General features: G+C 42.9%; 2 protein-coding genes across 3 annotated transcripts; one reads left to right on the top strand and one right to left on the bottom strand.

The window, feature by feature from the left end:
• The first annotated feature begins 3,098 nt into the window (after positions 1 to 3,098).
• On the top strand, positions 3,099 to 7,769 carry LOC133892856 (oligouridylate-binding protein 1-like). Of its 2 annotated transcripts, none has more exons than XM_062333834.1 (12): positions 3,099 to 3,357; positions 4,393 to 4,454; positions 5,041 to 5,143; positions 5,287 to 5,363; positions 5,470 to 5,531; positions 5,621 to 5,708; positions 6,014 to 6,089; positions 6,176 to 6,206; positions 6,387 to 6,506; positions 6,605 to 6,687; positions 6,909 to 7,082; positions 7,210 to 7,769. In XM_062333834.1, the coding sequence occupies exons 1-12, from the start codon at positions 3,229 to 3,231 to the stop codon at positions 7,477 to 7,479; spliced, it is 1,275 nt and encodes a 424-aa protein (XP_062189818.1). In that variant the 5' UTR covers positions 3,099 to 3,228; the 3' UTR covers positions 7,480 to 7,769. The 2 variants fall into 2 exon arrangements, with proteins under 2 accessions (XP_062189818.1, XP_062189817.1); XM_062333833.1 differs by having other exon boundaries at positions 3,100 to 3,357; positions 6,602 to 6,687.
• A 3,717-nt stretch (positions 7,770 to 11,486) lies between these two features.
• LOC133892513 (DNA-directed RNA polymerases II, IV and V subunit 9A-like) lies at positions 11,487 to 17,589 on the bottom strand. The gene is made up of 4 exons (XM_062333348.1): positions 17,448 to 17,589; positions 17,265 to 17,340; positions 12,493 to 12,651; positions 11,487 to 11,899 (listed from the first exon to the last, which is right to left on the bottom strand). The coding sequence occupies exons 1-4, from the start codon at positions 17,474 to 17,476 to the stop codon at positions 11,819 to 11,821; spliced, it is 345 nt and encodes a 114-aa protein (XP_062189332.1). The 5' UTR covers positions 17,477 to 17,589; the 3' UTR covers positions 11,487 to 11,818.
• Positions 17,590 to 17,650: the final 61 nt, after the last annotated feature.

Genomic DNA, 17,650 nt, shown 5'->3' with positions numbered 1-17,650 from the left:
TGTATAGTCCACATTGTCAGTGCATTATTTGTCCTGAGATTAATTTTACTATTACCCTATTTCTACCGTTTTGACTGCTTTGCTTGGATAGCTATCCTTCCTTATTTTGTTAGATGTAATATATATTTTACAGTGGCATGTCTTCCTTCTTTGTTTCCAAAAAATCAAGATTCTTTCAATTGATGACTTGGACAGGGAGACCAGATGCCACTTTATTGAGTTTAAGCTATGAAATCTTGTTGAAACCAGGGTATGATTTCATACCATTCGTTGGCTTGTTACATGCAATTCCCGTCATCCAACGCCTTTGTGAGCATGAATTGCTTCTTAATCGGTATAGGAAATATATGTTACACCAAGTTTTAATTCATGATGGCACTTTCTTGTCAATTTATATATAGGAATTTTTTTGCATAGAAAGTTTCAATAGGAGGGGTAATTGCAGTTATGTTGTATAGTCCACATTGTCCGTGCATTGTTCGCCCTCAGATTAATTTTCCTATTACCATGTTTCTACCTTTTTGACTGCATTGCTTGGATGGTTGTCCTTCCTTATTTTGTTAGATGTAATATATATATTACAATGGCATGTCTTCCTTCTTTGTTTCCAGAAAAATCAAGATTCTTTCAATTGGCGACTTGGACAGGGCGACTTTATTGAAGTTTAAGTTGTGTAATCTTATTGAAACTAGGGTATGATTTTCTACCATTCGTCAGCTTGTTACATGCAGTTCTCGTCACCCAACGCCTTTATAAGCATGAATTGCTTCTTGATCAGTATAGGAAATATAGGTTACGCCAAGTTCTAATTCATGATGACACTGGCTGGGCATACACCAAGTTCGCAAGTCATTGGCTAGGCATATTATCATTTTGCATTAGTTAAACACCATCAATTATACTATATCGTGAAATTTTTTGGCTCCCGCTGTAACGCACGGACACTTAACGCACGTGTCATTTAGGTCCATAAACTCTGAAAATGCATTTCTAGGCCATTAATGTTGCCAAATCATGTCAATCAGGTCCATACCGGTTCAGAGGGGTCTTGACACTGAGATGGCATGCCACGTGGTGCCTGCGTGGTAAAGTTCTATGGTTCTAATTGACACGTCATGGGGATCCACCACTAGATAAATCTCCGAACATGGACGACGAGAGCAGCCACCAACGGAGTGCAACTAACACAACAGTGGTGGCACTCCCTGCCTGCACAGCTCCATCGCGATGTTGAGCGAGTGTTGAACTAGGCTGGAGCGACAGTACGAGGCCGCACAAGCACTAGATCCGGCGTGGCGTGGGCTGAAACCGGCAACTTCCAACCAGCGAGAGAGAGGTGACCCAGAGAAGAAGGGGGATGGGGATTGGCGACTCTCGAGGTCGACCAAGTCCAATTGGGGGCGGTGAAGACAGATTCCTGCGTGGGAAAGGCCGATTCGACAACAGATACCGATTCTTGCATGAGGGTAGCCGATTCATGGACGGTGGGTGCCGATTTGGGGGCGGTGGAGGCCCAATTCGTCGATGGTGGATACCAATTCGGGGTGGTGGAGGTCGATTCATTTGCTGCTCTGGGGAGCATGGTTCTGCATCAATTTTCGGTCAAGCTAGCTGCAACTGCATCCCAACGGTGACTGTGAAGGGGTGAGCGGAGCTCCTCGAGCTTGTCTGCCGTGGTCATCAACACCTTAGACGAGCTCGACGCACCACTGCTTCACACGTTCTAAAGCTCAAGATGAACCGCCTATCATAATACTTAGAAACATTAACCCCGCGAACGGACTTTGCAATGGGACATGGTAAGTGATCCAGGGGTTTCAGAGAAATACCATCGATGCAGAGATTGTGCTGAGGCAACATGCTGAAAAGAGGATTTTTTCTGCCTCGGACCCCCTTGTGCCTCTCTAATGATGAGATGTTCCCTTTCTAGTTTAAAAGTAAGCAGTTTTCTATCAGGCTCAATTTGGCTATAACATTCAACAAAGCATAGGGGCAGACCATCCTCAACTATATTGAATGCTCCTCAGATCAAAATGCATTTGATTGAAAATGAACCTTGTCTTGAATGGCATAGATAAATTCTGTTGACATAGAGAGAGGCAGTCCTTAGCAAGAACCCCTCCATTGTGCGTGTGCTTGCTGATTTGGCTCATTTGTTCCTTACTTTTTGTTCCTTTCAGGTGTACTTATTGAAAGACCGCCTGAAGCAAGGATTTCCCATCTGCTATGCTTATGGGTGATTGGCTGCATAGTTTTGGACTTTGGGTCTCCCGTCAGCTAACACAAATGTGCATGTCCCATCAACAGCAAATGAGACATGTATATGTTGTCCTCCGGCCCACCATTGTGTACTCATCAAAGTAGAAAGCATGCGAACACGTCAATTTATGTTTTGTTATTTTGTTATCTACCAACTGCCAGTATCGAATATACATGTATTTTTTTCCTATGAGTGGTTTCTTCCATTTTGAGAGAGCATAGACCTTAAATTTGATTCCTATGCTGCTATCGTCTGCACATAGTTGAAGTTGTGATCGAGCAAGGTAAAAAAAGAAAGAATGATTGGCATGTGAGCATGTTGATCCGTTTCTTCATATATACTTGAGGTAAGTATTACATCATGCATGCGTACACTTAACATTTGTGTGTTTGTGTTGGGTTCCGTTTTAACCCATGGGTATTTGGCTGTCTTCTAAATATAATATGTTCTGATCTGTCCACGTTTGAATCCATCTATGTTTTGATACACCAAAGAATATATTCAAAAGCACAATGACAATTTATAGCCCAATAAATATATTTTAAAATGAGATCATGTTGAGCTATAAAAATATAAATGCATTTTTCTCTAAGATATACATCCTTTATGGTGAAATTGAACCCGTAGTTGACTTATTGTGTCGTGTTATTTGTATTGGTTTAACCTAATCAACTATATTATCTTATAATTTTTTTAATCTATTACAACGCACATGTATTTAACTACTAAAAATATAGATAAATATATAATAAATATTAGTAAGATTTTACTGTTATGATAAGATATAATTAGTTTCAATCGATCTAAGCTACCGTATACTGTATAAATCATATATTGCAGCTCTCTCTGCCCCCAACCTTCTCGACGCTTCTCCTCATCCCCCCTCCTCTCTCCGCTCCACCAAAGCCCTACCCTCGCGTCGTCTCGACTCCGAGGAGGAGGTAGGCGCGGGACCGCTGGGCGACCCGATGCAGCACCACCAGAAGCAGGCCGCGGCCGCGCTGATGCAGCAGGCGGCAGCGCTGCAGTCCATGTACCCCATGCCGCCCCTGCTGCCGGCGCACCACCCGCTCCTCGCCGCCGCACCGACCCAGCCGGTCCGTACCTGCTACCCACGCCCGCACCACCAGCCTGGTAGCCTGCCGCGCGAAAGCTTGCTCCCTGCTTTCTCTGTTTTAAGAGCGATTCGAGACGCGTTTGGTGCTCTTCGCGTTGAGGGCTCTAGGGCTTCGATTCGCTTAGCTGTACTCGGTTTCGTGCTAGAGCCTAGAGGTTGATCGGAGGCGTTTCTAATTTTGTAATGCGTGATGTGAGGCAGCGAACCAGTGATTTTCAGAAACTTGTCATAATTATGCTGTCGGGTGGTTTGGGTTAGGCTGGTCGCCCAGTCGAAATAGGGAGGAATTAGATTTCGTTTGCTTGTGGTTTTAGTGTTGGTGACAGTTCGATTGTCTAAAAGGAGCAGCCTGAGTGATCTGAAGGTGATTCTGTTAGCAGATTGCGGTATCTGATGTGTTTTGATGCTTGATTTGGTGAAGGGATGGTCACTAGGGTTTTTTTAAAATTCTTTGTTGTCATGATTGTAGTGAATCGGCCAGGACTTGTTGTGGATACTATAAAAAAGAAACACAAGAGCTTCCCCTTAGTCGAAAATGATTGTAGTGAATGACAGGGAGTTCATAAGGTGATTCTCTTAGCAAATTGTGGTAAATCCTTACATCTTTCGCATGGGCTGCATCGTTGTAGTTTTCTTTATATGTACATATCCACATTTGATTAGTCTGTAACTTCCTTTAACTAAGATCAGTAAATTTGGTGTTGGCTGGTCAGTCATCTACTCATCTCGCATAAAGTGGTTATTTTGCATTTAGTTGACATTTTGATGTTTCATGTTTACATATACTCTTTTGCCCTGTTAATCAGGTCTTAATTGACTTTAGGTTTGGTGCTCCTGTTTCATTTTGCCACTGTGCAAAGTATGCAGCCTTCTTACTATGTTGGAACTTTCTTGCAGTATTTTACGGTGCCTTGCAGAGTTTCTGAATACAGGCCTTCTTTTTGCTTAGGATTTTTCAATTATTCGTAGATTTTTATTTCTTTCTTTCCATGTTTTTACCTTTTCATTTTTGCAGATAGAGCCAATCCTTACTGGAAATCTGCCTCCTGGTTTTGATACAAGTGCATGCCGCAGTGTGTGAGTCCCATTAGGGATTTTTTTATATGTTTGTTTATTGTCCTTTCTGTGCATGCTTGAAAATCGATACTAGGTCACTTTTTTGCTACAGGGCTTCTTCTTTACTGCACTTATGTGATTTGGCAGTATCTAGTTTCAACTAGCTGTCCGGCCTTGGGGGGAATCTTTCATTTATACTTACATTACTCCACAGACTTGTTGTGAGCTTTTATGAGATCACTTAGCAATCACTGAGGCCTGAAATGCATTTTGACCATTTGCCAGTCATTCTTAGTTGTATATATTTTTGAAAAATACACTCGAACTTGAATGTTACATCATCAATTTCTTTGGTTGCTGAATGTTTGATGAATTAAGTATCCTGCATGTGCTTATAAGATCTATTTGCAAACCACTATGCTCAAGCCCTGTCAATTGTTACCACCACTATTGTTGTGATACCTTCCAAAAATCAAAGCACACCTGATTATTTCTGTTCATAAAAGCTAAGCCAAAACTATTATTTGTTTTATTATTATATCGTTTTCTTATCTACTTGAAAATACTGCATTGCAAGCTTGGTCACAGTGTTTTTCTTAAATTTTAGATTTGTGGGCAATGTTCATGTCCAAGTGACAGAGGCACTTCTCCGAGAGGTTTTTCAGAGCGTTGGTTTGGTTGAAGGATGCAAGCTTATAAGAAAAGAAAAGGTTTGTCTTTCTTCCCTGTTTTTTTCTTTTTGATGATGTTATACTATTTTCAAACAGCATGCCTTTGAATGTGATTCGATTTGACACAGTCTAGTATTGCAAAGATTTCATGATTGACGTTTTGTCGTATTCCTTTTTTGCAGTCATCTTATGGTTTTGTTGACTATTATGAACACAGATCAGCTGCACTAGCAACTTTGACACTTAACGGGAGGCAAATGTAAGAGGAAAATATAGCAGCTGCATCTAGATCTAGTTTTGTTGGAATTTAGTTATGTTCTTTTACTGTCCCAGAACTATGTGCTTATTGAATAATATTGTTTCAGTTTTGGGCAGCCCATCCGAGTTAATTGGGCATATGCTAGTGGACAGAGGGAGGATACAACAGGTTCATACTATGGTTGCTTTTAATCCACTATTTTTGCATCTTTTGGTATAGCTTTTGATGAAATATGGTTATTCTTATTCCTCTTTCAGACCATTTCAACATATTTGTTGGGGACCTTAGCCCAGAGATTACAGATTCTGCATTATTTGCATTCTTTTCAGGATATGCCAGCTGCTCGTAAGTAATCCTATTTGTACGATCAATTAATTCTCTTCCAGTTAATGTTTTCTTCATCTACGATTCTTTGATGTCGCTATTCTCTCAGACCCTCAGTAAGTAACATTCGTCAATAGGCAATGGTGCCTGTGTTGCCACTGGGCTATCTCTCCAATTTCACATTTCATTTCGTTTAATGAACTTGGTTTTATAATGGGAATGATTGACTAGCATGGCCATCTCAAGGGAAAAATAAATTAAAGTTTGTTTAGGGAATAACTGAGGTTTGTATAGAGTGTCAGTTACACTTTTTTGTTGTTGTCTAGTGATGCTCGAGTAATGTGGGATCAAAAGACTGGAAGATCAAGAGGTTATGGCTTTGTTTCCTTCAGGGATCAACAGGTGTGCCAATGCCCAGAGCGTAGCATTTGCATTAGTTGTTTGTCTGCTCCTGCTATTTACTGAAGGTTCATTTGTTGAGTTTTCAGGATGCCCAGAGTGCCATAAATGACCTAAATGGTATGCTGTGTGCACCTCCCCCCCCCCCCCCCCCAACATTTCCTCACTCGGGCTTCAATTTTGGGTGTTGAAGTTGGCAATTATCTTTATTCAATTGATCTTTTCCACAATTGTATCTTAAAAAACGACCTTCGATCCAGAAAGCTGGTGATAAAAAAAATGTAAACATAACTTTTGTAGGTCAATGGCTTGGAAGCCGGCAGATTCGCTGCAACTGGGCAACGAAGGGTGCCAACAATGGCGAGGACAAGCAAACTTCTGATTCGAAAAGTGTAGCTGATCCGACTAACAACTTGACAGGTATATTGTATGCATCTGTTGCATGTTCATACTATTGATAGTGCTTTATTTTTTCTTTCTCAAGAAACCTTTAAGGGCCTGTTTGTCTTGTCCAGAAGATGGGAAAGGGAAAGCAAATGAAGATGCCCCAGAGAACAATCCATTGTACAGAACTGTTTATGTTGGAAATCTTGCTCACGAGGTAATATCTATTTGAGCATGCTCCTCTGGATGTATGCCTTATATTTTGCTATTAACGTGCTCGGCTTGGTGACTTGAACTACTAAACGCCTAGAACATTCCACAGCACTTTGCATGTGACAGAACAGAATTGTTGAACTATGCATGTTTACAAATGTCACAAGGTTTCGTGAATTATATCCTGATGGTCCTGATTGTCGATATCTTCACCTTGGATGCCAGGTTACTCAAAATGTGCTCCATCATCTTTTCCATTCACTTGGTGCCGGAGCCATTGAGGAGGTGCGTGTCCAGTATAGCAAAGGGTTTGGTTTTGTCAGATACAGCAACCATGCAGAAGCTGCCCTTGCGATTCAGATGGGTAATGGTCGTATTGTAGGTGGAAAAGCAATCAAGGTGAGCACCTTTCCTACTTGTCATTTCTGCGCCTTTCCCCCCTGCAATTTTCTAGCTTTATTTAGGTACTGCCTTCCAATTGATTTCCCAGATATGGCTGTAATTTAAAACTTTCTCTTCTTTGCAGTGTTCCTGGGGCAACAAGCCAACTCCCCCTGGTGCTACCTCCGCACCTTTGCCCCCTCCTGCTGCTTCCAGTCTCACGGATGCTGATATTATCGCGTATGGGCACGCTATGGCCTTGAGCAGGATGACTTCAAGCCAGGCACTGCTGCAGGCTCAGGCACAGCATCTCAAGCAAGCAGCCATGGGGATGGGTGCCGATGCAAGCCACGCGATGTATGATGGTGGTTTCCAAAATGGTGGCGCATCGCAGCAGCAGTTCATGTACTATTAATTCCAGGGAGCTCATCTTTATAATCCGTGACCCGGTTTTATGTTTAGCCTACGTTCTTTACGTCTGTATACTAGTTGTGACCGTGCGTGGGTGTTAGCTGTTCGGATGGACTAGTTAATGTCTTCCAAAATGGCAAATGGAAGGAGTACATGAATGTGGAAGGATATAGCCGACTGGTTAAATTGTACTCTTTTGTTATTTTCTCTTTGATGGGTCACCTTTTTTTTCTTGTAATAACATGATCTTGTAAGCTAGTATGAACATTACTCTATCCTACATCATTTATTCTCTTTGATTTGTACATGCATCTGCCGTTTAGATCATTTAGCACTAGAAGTGCCGAGAGATTCAGTGAATGGTGTGAATCACAAGTTGCTTTGAGTCTGTAGATCCTCAGTTGGGCATCTGTTGGTGGCGAAAACAAAATGTTCCCATACCTGAAGCACAAATTGACTAGAAGTTTTGTTTTTTTGGTTGACAATTTTATAGTATTCTGTCTCTGTGGGTGGATGACTTACCCTCTTTGTTTTCTGTTTCGCACGAGTGCTTTTGTTTCCTGGAATGACGAAAATTGTGATAAGTGACATGCTCGGTAGCGCCAAGTTGCTCCCAGGGTTGAAAAAACCGATGGTAATCGAGTAAAAATTGCGATAACCGATTTTAGAAACCGAACGGTAATCGAATTTAAATTAAAAAAAATCAAAAAAATCTTTAAAAAACTAGACACAATTCTAAGATGTTCTGTGAATTTTTTTTCAAAAATAATGTCGTTTGCATCATATTCTATAGGGAGGAAGTTTAAAAAAAAAAATTGAAGTGTACGGTTTAGTTATTAACTCATATTAAGGAAAAGTTTAACATGCAAACACATATTTTTCTTGTGTAAAACGTATCTTAAGAGAGTCTTTAAAATTGATTTCACTTTATTTAGAGTTTTATTAAATTCTCTATAATTTTTACAAAGTTCACAAACATAAAGTGAATATGTTAAGAAACAGCATTGTAATTAATTTTTTCATGTCTACTATTATTTTTCCTATGTAAATCATAGTATAAATAAACTAATAAAAGTGGTTTCACTAATTTTTGAGGTGTGATGGGTCAGTTATGAATTAATCTAGTCGCAATATATTTACACAATAATGCATGTTACAATAACTAATTCATGAGTTCATGTATTTTTAAAAGACATAGGATCATGTAAGAAGACTAATAAAATTAGTTTCATGATTTTTGGATTAGCAAAGAGTAAACTATGCATTTAACTTGGTTTAAAAAATAAATTTCTCACTGAACTTTTTTATGAGTCTAAATACTTTTGTCATGTAGATCATGTTATAAGGAAATCAACAAAATTTGTTTCACTTGATTTGAAGCTCAGATGAATTAGTTATTGATTTTACAAGATTGAGGTAATTTTTGAGTTTTTTTTTAACTTCACTGAAATTCAAGAAAACCGCTCGATAAATCGAGAAAACCGAACAGTTACCGACAATGCGGAAAATTCGAGAAAACCGCTCGATAAATCGTAAAAACCGCTCGGTACCGGACGGCTAAAATTGTAATTTTTTTTAAAATTTCAAATTTTACCAAATAAATTTTCAGCCGGTTATCGTGGTAACCACGAATTTTCGGTTACCGCCGAAGCTCGGTAACTGAGCTCCGGTCGGTAAGGTTAACCGGGGTTGCTCCCCGTGTGTTTTTGTATAAGATGATGGAGAAGATGGATGACTAAGGTTGGAGGAGTTGTCAGTTCTGGACATGATCTTTGACGCCACTCCTTTGTAATCAGTTGGTCAGTCTTCCCGTTAAAATTTGAGAAGCAGTACGCAGGATAGGAGAGAGGTCGTTTTCCTTCGTTCGAAGTCAACTTTCCGACGAAACAGTGTCAAGGGAAACGGTCCAGGTGCCTTTTGCGCCTGAGACGAAGATACTAAGCCCGTACATCGATTTACTGGCCGGATTTAGGTAATGTTTGTTTGTTTGCACGCAGTTAAATGAGATGTGATTGTCTAGATGGATGAGATGATATAAGTAGTATGTTTAGTTAGATATATAGAACGGTATATTATAGTATTTGGTTACATATATGAGATATATATATAGTTGCTAAAAAGATAAGCACTATATTTATTTATAACTTAATTTTTTTATAATATGATAATTTTATAATTATAATTATTAATAAATTATTCTAATTAGTATTAATATTTACTAATTATAACTTAATATGTTACTATTTATTATTAATTATTAACAAAACACTTAATCTTCATTACTTAAAACGTTTGTTAAATTTCTTCCGTCGTGCGTGGTCTGCCCCCACATCTCGTTTTGTTCGTGACACCCGACATCATTCGACATGTGATACTCATCCGCTTTCTACCTTCCCGATTCTCTGTTCCCCGCATCTGGCATCTCCTCAGCATCCAACGATCCTTCCATCGCTTTGTCGCCCATGACACCACGCCCAGCCCAACCGCCCCCTGGATCGATCCACTTTCTGCCCACATCGCCTACGCCCGATCCCTTCGTCGCATTCACCTCCTCCTTGTCCACGTTGTCTCCACGCCCTCGTCGCAATTCACCTCCTCCGGTCACCTCTATTGCCGGCCTACCACACCTCGGCTCCCTACCGCTGCGCCCGCGTATGCCTCCCCACCGCCGTGGCAGTTCCAAGGTCCTCCCTGCCGCCGCCTCGATACCGAGGAGCATCACCCGCCCCGCACCACCACCACCACGATCCCGAGGAGCATCACCCACCCCGCTTCGCCGCCGCCGTGATCCCAAGGAGCATCACCCGCCACGATATTGATGGCTGGCTGCGTCATGCGTGCCTCCTTTCTAGATACATCCTATAGAATTTGCTTTAACTGAAATGATGCATGGCTTCAGTTACCGATGGCGGTTCGCATGGTTCTTTGCATCAGTGTAGCTGTAAAGTTTTGGCGTAAACGGAACGGAATTTGTCTGAGGCAAAACAAATTGTCTTTTGTTTTGCAAATTGTAGGCGCCTTCTTTAACCTCTTTGAGCGGTGAAGACTGCTGGTGAGTGTGCATGCGCTATAACGACGGTATTGCATGGTGATGTGCATGCATGCATGCAGCATCAAACGTCCGATGGCAAGTTTGTTTTGCTACTGTCTCGGATGCACCATGGTAGTGTGGCACCGTCTCTTGAGCATGCATGCATGGTCCTCTTTGGCCATGTGAATGAATGGCCAAAAAGATAAGGTCGAAGAGATCATCAAGCGTATTGATAACAAAGGTTGGTTAGCAAAAATACAACTAACTTTACTTTGAGGTTTTCAGAGTTTTTTCTCATACATACATGTACAAACGACAGTGCATGCTTTGTGACGACGCTTCAAAAGCAGCGGTAGTCTTGAGGACACAGGCTGTTCGTGGTTCATGCATGATGTTTGCTCGTGCACGCAGACGGGGTCAAGCTGTAAACACACGGTAGCCATGGCGTGCAGGGAGCTTGTGATGATCTGTCAGTGTGTGTTGGTGATGACCACGGTTCAAGAAGCTGGTGCTAGCTAAGGTATCAGAAGTAACGCGCGATGAGACCGGATGCACAGGAACCGTTTTTGTATGATTGTATATGAGGGTCGAAACATATGATCTTAGATGGGCCCAATAAGAAAGCTTACCCACTGGGTTTTTTGGTACTAGTAGAAGCTTAAGCCAGATGTCGGCTTCTAGGGGTTACTAGGTTTGCACATCGGGCCCAAAATGGAAAACTCAAGCCCGGCCTAGATGCATGGGCTGTTCGGTTTCAACCTCATGGCCGTCATGGGCATCAAATTTAAGATCACCAAATTTGATTTCAAAATTCGGATGCACCGTACCGTACGTGACGTGACAGCATGCATGCATGCATGCTGTGCTGTGATCGATGTGTGTTCATGCATGTGTTGCATGATCCGGGCCATGCAGTTGGAGCTTGTGATCTTTATATCACAGCAAAAGGGAACAGCAAAGCAACAATTGTCAAGTTTCAGTTTGAGGCCAACATGCTCTGTAATCTCATGCAGTGCATCTATTCGGGATCCACAGAATTGTAGCCCTTTTCATCACGGGCTTTCGCTTCTAAGCTTCAACATGCGTCATTCGACCGACGAAACATACTAATTGTTAGACCCGAACTTGTTCACACAGCATTACCCAACATAATAGACTCAAGATAACAGCTCCACATGAAGTACGAATGCCAAGGACAAGTTTACAGCTAAATCTTCATAACTGCGGTGCTAGTCCAACCACAAACTACGAGCTAGTGAATTAAGGTCCATGCCAAGAACTGCTACCCTGGTTTGTGGAGTGATCCTTCTCATCAGTCCCTCCACCTGTGACCGCAGCTCGGGTTGCAGCAGATGAAGTACAGCGTCAGGCCTTGCTCTCCCGTAGTCGGAGCCTGGAGTTCAAGGTGTAAACATTCATGTAACAATGTATAAAAATTAAGTGCAGGAGAAACAGAATGGATTGATGCAGCGACAGCACATGGGGTGCAAGGATTCCAAAACTAGCGGTAATGAGTTGGCTGTCACAGTTATGTTCCGAAAATAAGTGATAAGTGACCTGATACGCCAAAAGTCACAGGCAAGCCAGCAGCTTCAACTTACAATAACTGCTTGGCACTGGAAACGGAATCAAAATTAAAGAGTTGGGAACCCTACAAGAAATTGGAACCTATCTCCTACAGAAGTGAGGATTCAGAATTTTGATCCAGGATATTGAATGTTAAATGGTAGGCATTGATTTAATTCCATCTGGACAGGTTGATTTCAAGCTGTCCAGATTTGGCTTTGCTGCAGATGCAACCCTCCCTACCCACAATAATTCCCAACAAATCATGCAACAGTATGTACTACTAGTACAAATTGTTAGTTGTGCTAACAAACTTTGACATGCTTTCGCCATTAGCTTCTATCTGTATAGATGATACAATCATCATCTTTAACGACAACTACAGAGGTGAAAGTATGTAGATAGCGCCCATGTACAAACCTGGAAAAAAGCAGCTTCTGGATGGTTGCAGTTGTAACATCTAACACTTCTGGTGCGAGGCAGACTAGGATCGGTTGCTGCATCATTCAGGATATCTTTAGGTTCACCAGCAGGTTTACGAAGAACCCTTTTATACACACATGTATCAGTGGCAACCTCCTGTTCATATAAACAATTTAAAGAAATGGAAACGATCAGTGAACATGAGCAAAGATGTTAATTGAAATTCAAATATGTTAAATAAGTATGAAAACAGTACATACATTATAAGTTAAAATAACACACTTCCTATATTTCAGGTGACTGTTCTATTGCTTGTGTTCAGTTGACAGCGAGCAGTTGCTGGTGCGTTTGGTTTTTGAGGTCTGGTCTGCTCCCCGGGCTTAGAGGGATACCCAGGGCAGCAGGCCGGCCTGACGTGGCGGATGTGGAGACAGAGTGACGGGCGGCCACGGGAGGCGAAGGACCGTCGGTTGGGCGGTGCCAGGGCGGAGGAGGCACGGCGACGGGGTTAGTGCGGCATGAGCGGTGGCAGTGACGCCGCCGGAGAGAGAAGTTGGAGGGCGCGGCAGGGGAGTTCGTCGCACCGGCGCGAGGTGGAATAAGCACAGTGGGGAGACGAAGGAAGAAGAAGCACATTGGGGAGACGGAGGAAGAAGAAAACACGGTGACCGATGGATGGATATCGAACAGCTGTCATCGTCAACTGAGAAAAGCTTTGATTTCAGTTAACTGACATATAGCATCACCCTTAAAATAAACATCAAAAGAAAAGCTTATCGTTCACTGCACACAAAAGGAAGAGCATGTAGGGAAAGAAGAGAACCTAAAACATAGTAAAAATCTTTCAACTTATTATTCCAATTACATTGGCTTGAAGCTTGATTTTTTCCAACTTAGTCAGCTATAAAGCATAAACTCTGTATGTCCTGGAAGCTTCAAAAGCATCAGAAAAGGGGCATACATGACTTCTTTCCAGGTGCATTCAGTATGAAGTTAGGCTCTCCTTGCTAAAAAAATTTCAGGGTAGGGTGTGTATCGACTCCCTCCACCTTCTTCTAAGGGTGGGTTTCTGCTACCACAGCTAAGTTCTGTAAATACTCCCACTGTTTCAAAATAGTTGATCAACTATATGTGCACAGATCACGGAGGCACAAAACATAGGTAATAATTGATGGAATTGGACCATGCCAATGTTCATCTAGACGCTAGTCGGCCGGTTGACGTCAAGTTTAGGCCCTAGGTGCAGCTCTAGACGGAAAACCAGTCTAGACGGTCCTAGACGGTCAAAAACGGTCTAAACGACGCCATTGGACGTTATCTGGACGCAATTAGGCAGCAAGGCGTGCGGTCGGCCGTTTAGGCAATGGAGTTTTGGCGCAACTGAATGGCCGCGCGTGCGAAAGCGAAAGGAATGGCCAGGCACGCAAAAGAAAAGTCTAGGGCTAGTTGGATTTAGCGCCAAATTGAATCGCGTCCGTCAGTCCAAGCAAGAGCTAGCTCCATCCCAGTAGGCAGTAGCAGCACCGCGTCCCGCTGGACCGCGACGACCAGCCGCTTCTCCATCGCCCCCTTCCTCAACACCTCCCGTTCCTCGTGCCGCATGCCTGCTTCCTCCGCAGATCCACACTGCTCAGGTCGGTGGCCAGGGGATCCCTATCCCTCTCACTTTCATTGTTATTCCTTTGTGAAATTGAGTTGATTTACGAATATTTTTTTAGATCTATCCAATAAATCAGAGATGTGGTTCTTCCATTGTTTCTGTTTGCCAAATTATGCACTGCTGCATGCCTGAAATTATGAACTAAGGTTACTTGCCTAAATACTGGACACTATTCAGAAATGTTTTCTTTCACAGTTTCGCTCCGGGTGACTGAATACTATCCTTTCTGTGTTCTTGTTTGTGCAACCGGTTGAAATCAGAGATTGTGTATGCCTAATACTAATGTACATGCAAATGAATTACTTGTTTTCGTATCCACTGCACACATACACATGCATACGTAACACACTGAAGTGTTGGATTTAACCATGTTCTTTTGTAGGCAATTCAAATTGTTATGATAATTATTGGATTGATTGGAGAACACAATAGAAGATTGATTGAAGTAATGAAGCTGCATTTCAACCTTTATAAGGTATGCCACAAATCTCACATTCTCACTTGGAAAATGTCTAGCACGTAGCTATTTTGTTGCATATTTTTGCTGCTACAGTACATAACGTTTAGCATATAGGATTACACTGGACCGTGCATACATTTATTGAAATATGTATGTCAAGAACTCAAGTGAAGAGAAGTGCTTCTAAGCTCCAAATTTTTTTAGTATTGCACAAAATGTTAAAGCACAGATTAAGGGTGGATTCAACCTACTTAAGCCCTATGAGTGCTCAGGATTTGTGCAACTTATATTGAACAGCTGAAGTATTTCAATGACTCAAGAAAAAGAAATATATTCTAAAATTACAACCAGTGCCCCACTAGAAAGGAGAGATCAGAATAAATGGAAAGCTGTTAATAATGCTAAAGAAATCAGTAGGTTCAGTACGTTTAGAGGGGGTCATGTTAGTTAGCACAATCCTGCCAAAATGTATGCACCTTTAGGAATCAAGTTGTCCTTTGAAAAGATTACGACCTTCATTGAATTGCACTTTGGAAACTTTGAGATATTGTGATAAACTGATCATACAGAACAAAGGTTAGCACAATTCTAAGCTTAATAAATATGTAGCGAGAAATAAACACCGTAGTATCCCAGGACACTACTATCAACATGTGACATTCTTCTTCTTGGTAAAGGAAACCTCAAGCATCACAGAACCTTGCATAAATCCTCTCGCACTACTTTAACAGTTAATTTGATAGACATTCCCATATCATTTTGGTTAAGGAGTATTTCTTCAACATGGGTTAGGCTTATATCATAGGCTAAATTGTTAGCAGCATCACACACCAGGTACATTGTGAATACTACTCAGTAAAAGCAAGATTATATGCACCTCTAGACACCTTCAGCCTCCGGAAATTTTTCATCCAAATCGGCATATGGTCGTTTCTTTATTGGTGTTGTGATGTTCGAACCATGGAAGGAGATCTAGAAGTCTTGGGCCCCATCGAGATGCAAATTTTCATGTGGTTGGTGGTCTTGAATCGCTGCTGGACGGCTGATAGGCTGGCACGACGAGGACTCGGCCACCCTAATCGTTGTCCACATTGTGATCAAGATAATGAGACGATACAACATCTGTTGACTTCATGCGTGTTTGCTAGGGAAGTGTGGTTCTCAGCGCTCTCTCTTGTTGGCATGCAACACCTCACGCCTAGCCAAGATAATGTCCATTTCCAAGAGTGGTGGCTCCGAGCTCAACATGTGCTACCCAAACAAAATCGAAAGGGTTTTAACTCGTTAGTCATTTTGGTTGCTTGGTGGTTGTGGAAGCATAGGAATGGGTGTGTGTTCGAGGGAGTTTCTCTTGGGACCCGTTCCATCCTACAAGATATTCAAGACGAGGCCAAGTTGTGGTGTATGGCTGGTGCAAAAGGGCTGAGTGGTATTTGGCCTTGATGCCTTGCCATAGTAGTTTGGGTCGTCTTTCTCCAGCTGTTGATGAGATCAGGCTATTCTAGCCACCTTGTAGAGCATCTCCAACCGACTACTCATATTTGACTCCCTATTCCTCTTATTTAGGGGCTTCTCATCCAGATTTCATTCCCTACTTCTCAGCGCGTTCCAACCGGCCCCTCATATTTGACCCCCTATATTTGAATCACCTCTATTTTATTAATATCTGGTAACTCTCTCTCCCCTCTCCCCTCTCTCTCTCCTCTCTCCCTCTCTCTCCAGAGCCTCTCTCCCGACGCCGGCCAGAGCTCCCTCTCTCTCCCCGCTCCTTCTCTCTCCCCGACCTCCCTCTCCTCGAGCTCCCTCTCTCCACGCCTCCACGGCACGGGCGGGCGAGTGAGGGGGCGACGGCGCAGCGCGGGCGGGCGAGCAGGTGGTGCGGGGAAGCGCGGGCAGGCGGGTGCGGGGCAGTGCGGCGGCGCGGGAGGGGCCGTGCGCGGGCGCAGCGGGGCGGGTAAGGGGCCGGATGAGGAGCCCCTAGATGTAGGGGGTGAGGGAGGAAATTTGAGGGCTTCTCAAATAAAGGGGGCCGGATAGGGGGTCGGTTGAAGACCGATTTTCATCGTTTTTCCCTCAAATATAGGAGAGGGGGTGAGAAGAGGACTCGGTTGGAGATGCTCTTGCGTGGTGGTTCGGTTTCCTTTCTTGGTCTTTGTGTTTGTGTTGTGTTTGAGTTGCGTGTGTGCTTTTGTTCTTGGTCCGCTTTGGACTTTTTTCCTCTTCTTAATATAATGATGCGCAGTTCTCCTGCGCGTTCGAGAAAAAAAAAAGATAATGTTCATGCTTTATATAAGTATGTGACACCTGTGCAGGGCCATGAGCCATCAGTGTTTCCAGCAAAACTAAAACAGGTACCATCATGCAACCAAAATCTAGGGTACAGAATGCGTGATTGTGCATATGCCAGCCTAAATCATCCACCATGACTCAAGAAATCACAACGTAAACAATGTACCACCAGACCTAAATCCGCACCCACCCTTACACACCAGATCACTAAACCCAGCCTAAACCCACAAGCTGAACTGCGTATATTGTTCAAGCGCCTACCTGACCCAGCTCGCCAAGTGAACCTAGGGTTTCCCCGAATCAATAACCAAATCTGAACAAAAAAAAAACGATTCATCCGTACAGAAACAGGGGAACCACCTGATGCTCGCAGGACTGGCAAGCGTAGAGGAGGGTGCGCGTCTCCTTGTCCTCCAGCGGGTATAGCATGTTGTTGCTGCGGGAAAAAAAAAAAGGGGGGCAAAAAACTCATGGATTAAACTACAAGCTTCCCCAATCCGAGAAAATCTTCAAATCAAATGCTAAAATTTTCGTCGCTTTTACCATTCGCTGCAGAATTTGAGAGCGCTCATGGTGCCCTCGTCGCCTCTCTCTCTCTCTCTCACCTTTCCGCCGCTTCTCGCCTTCTCCCTTCTCTTCTCCTTTTTCACTCCGCGCCTTCTGACAGGTGGGTTCGGATCGATCCCACATGTCAGTGAAGAGTTTAAGGGCAAGCCTGGGCCCATCTGAGGCCGAACACGTACACG

Source organism: Phragmites australis, chromosome 15 (assembly GCF_958298935.1).
Source record: "Phragmites australis chromosome 15, lpPhrAust1.1, whole genome shotgun sequence".
Classification (NCBI taxonomy): Eukaryota; Viridiplantae; Streptophyta; class Magnoliopsida; order Poales; family Poaceae; genus Phragmites; species Phragmites australis.
The sequence above is the reverse complement of the archived record's forward strand: the minus strand, read 5'-3'. Positions and strand labels throughout refer to the sequence as shown.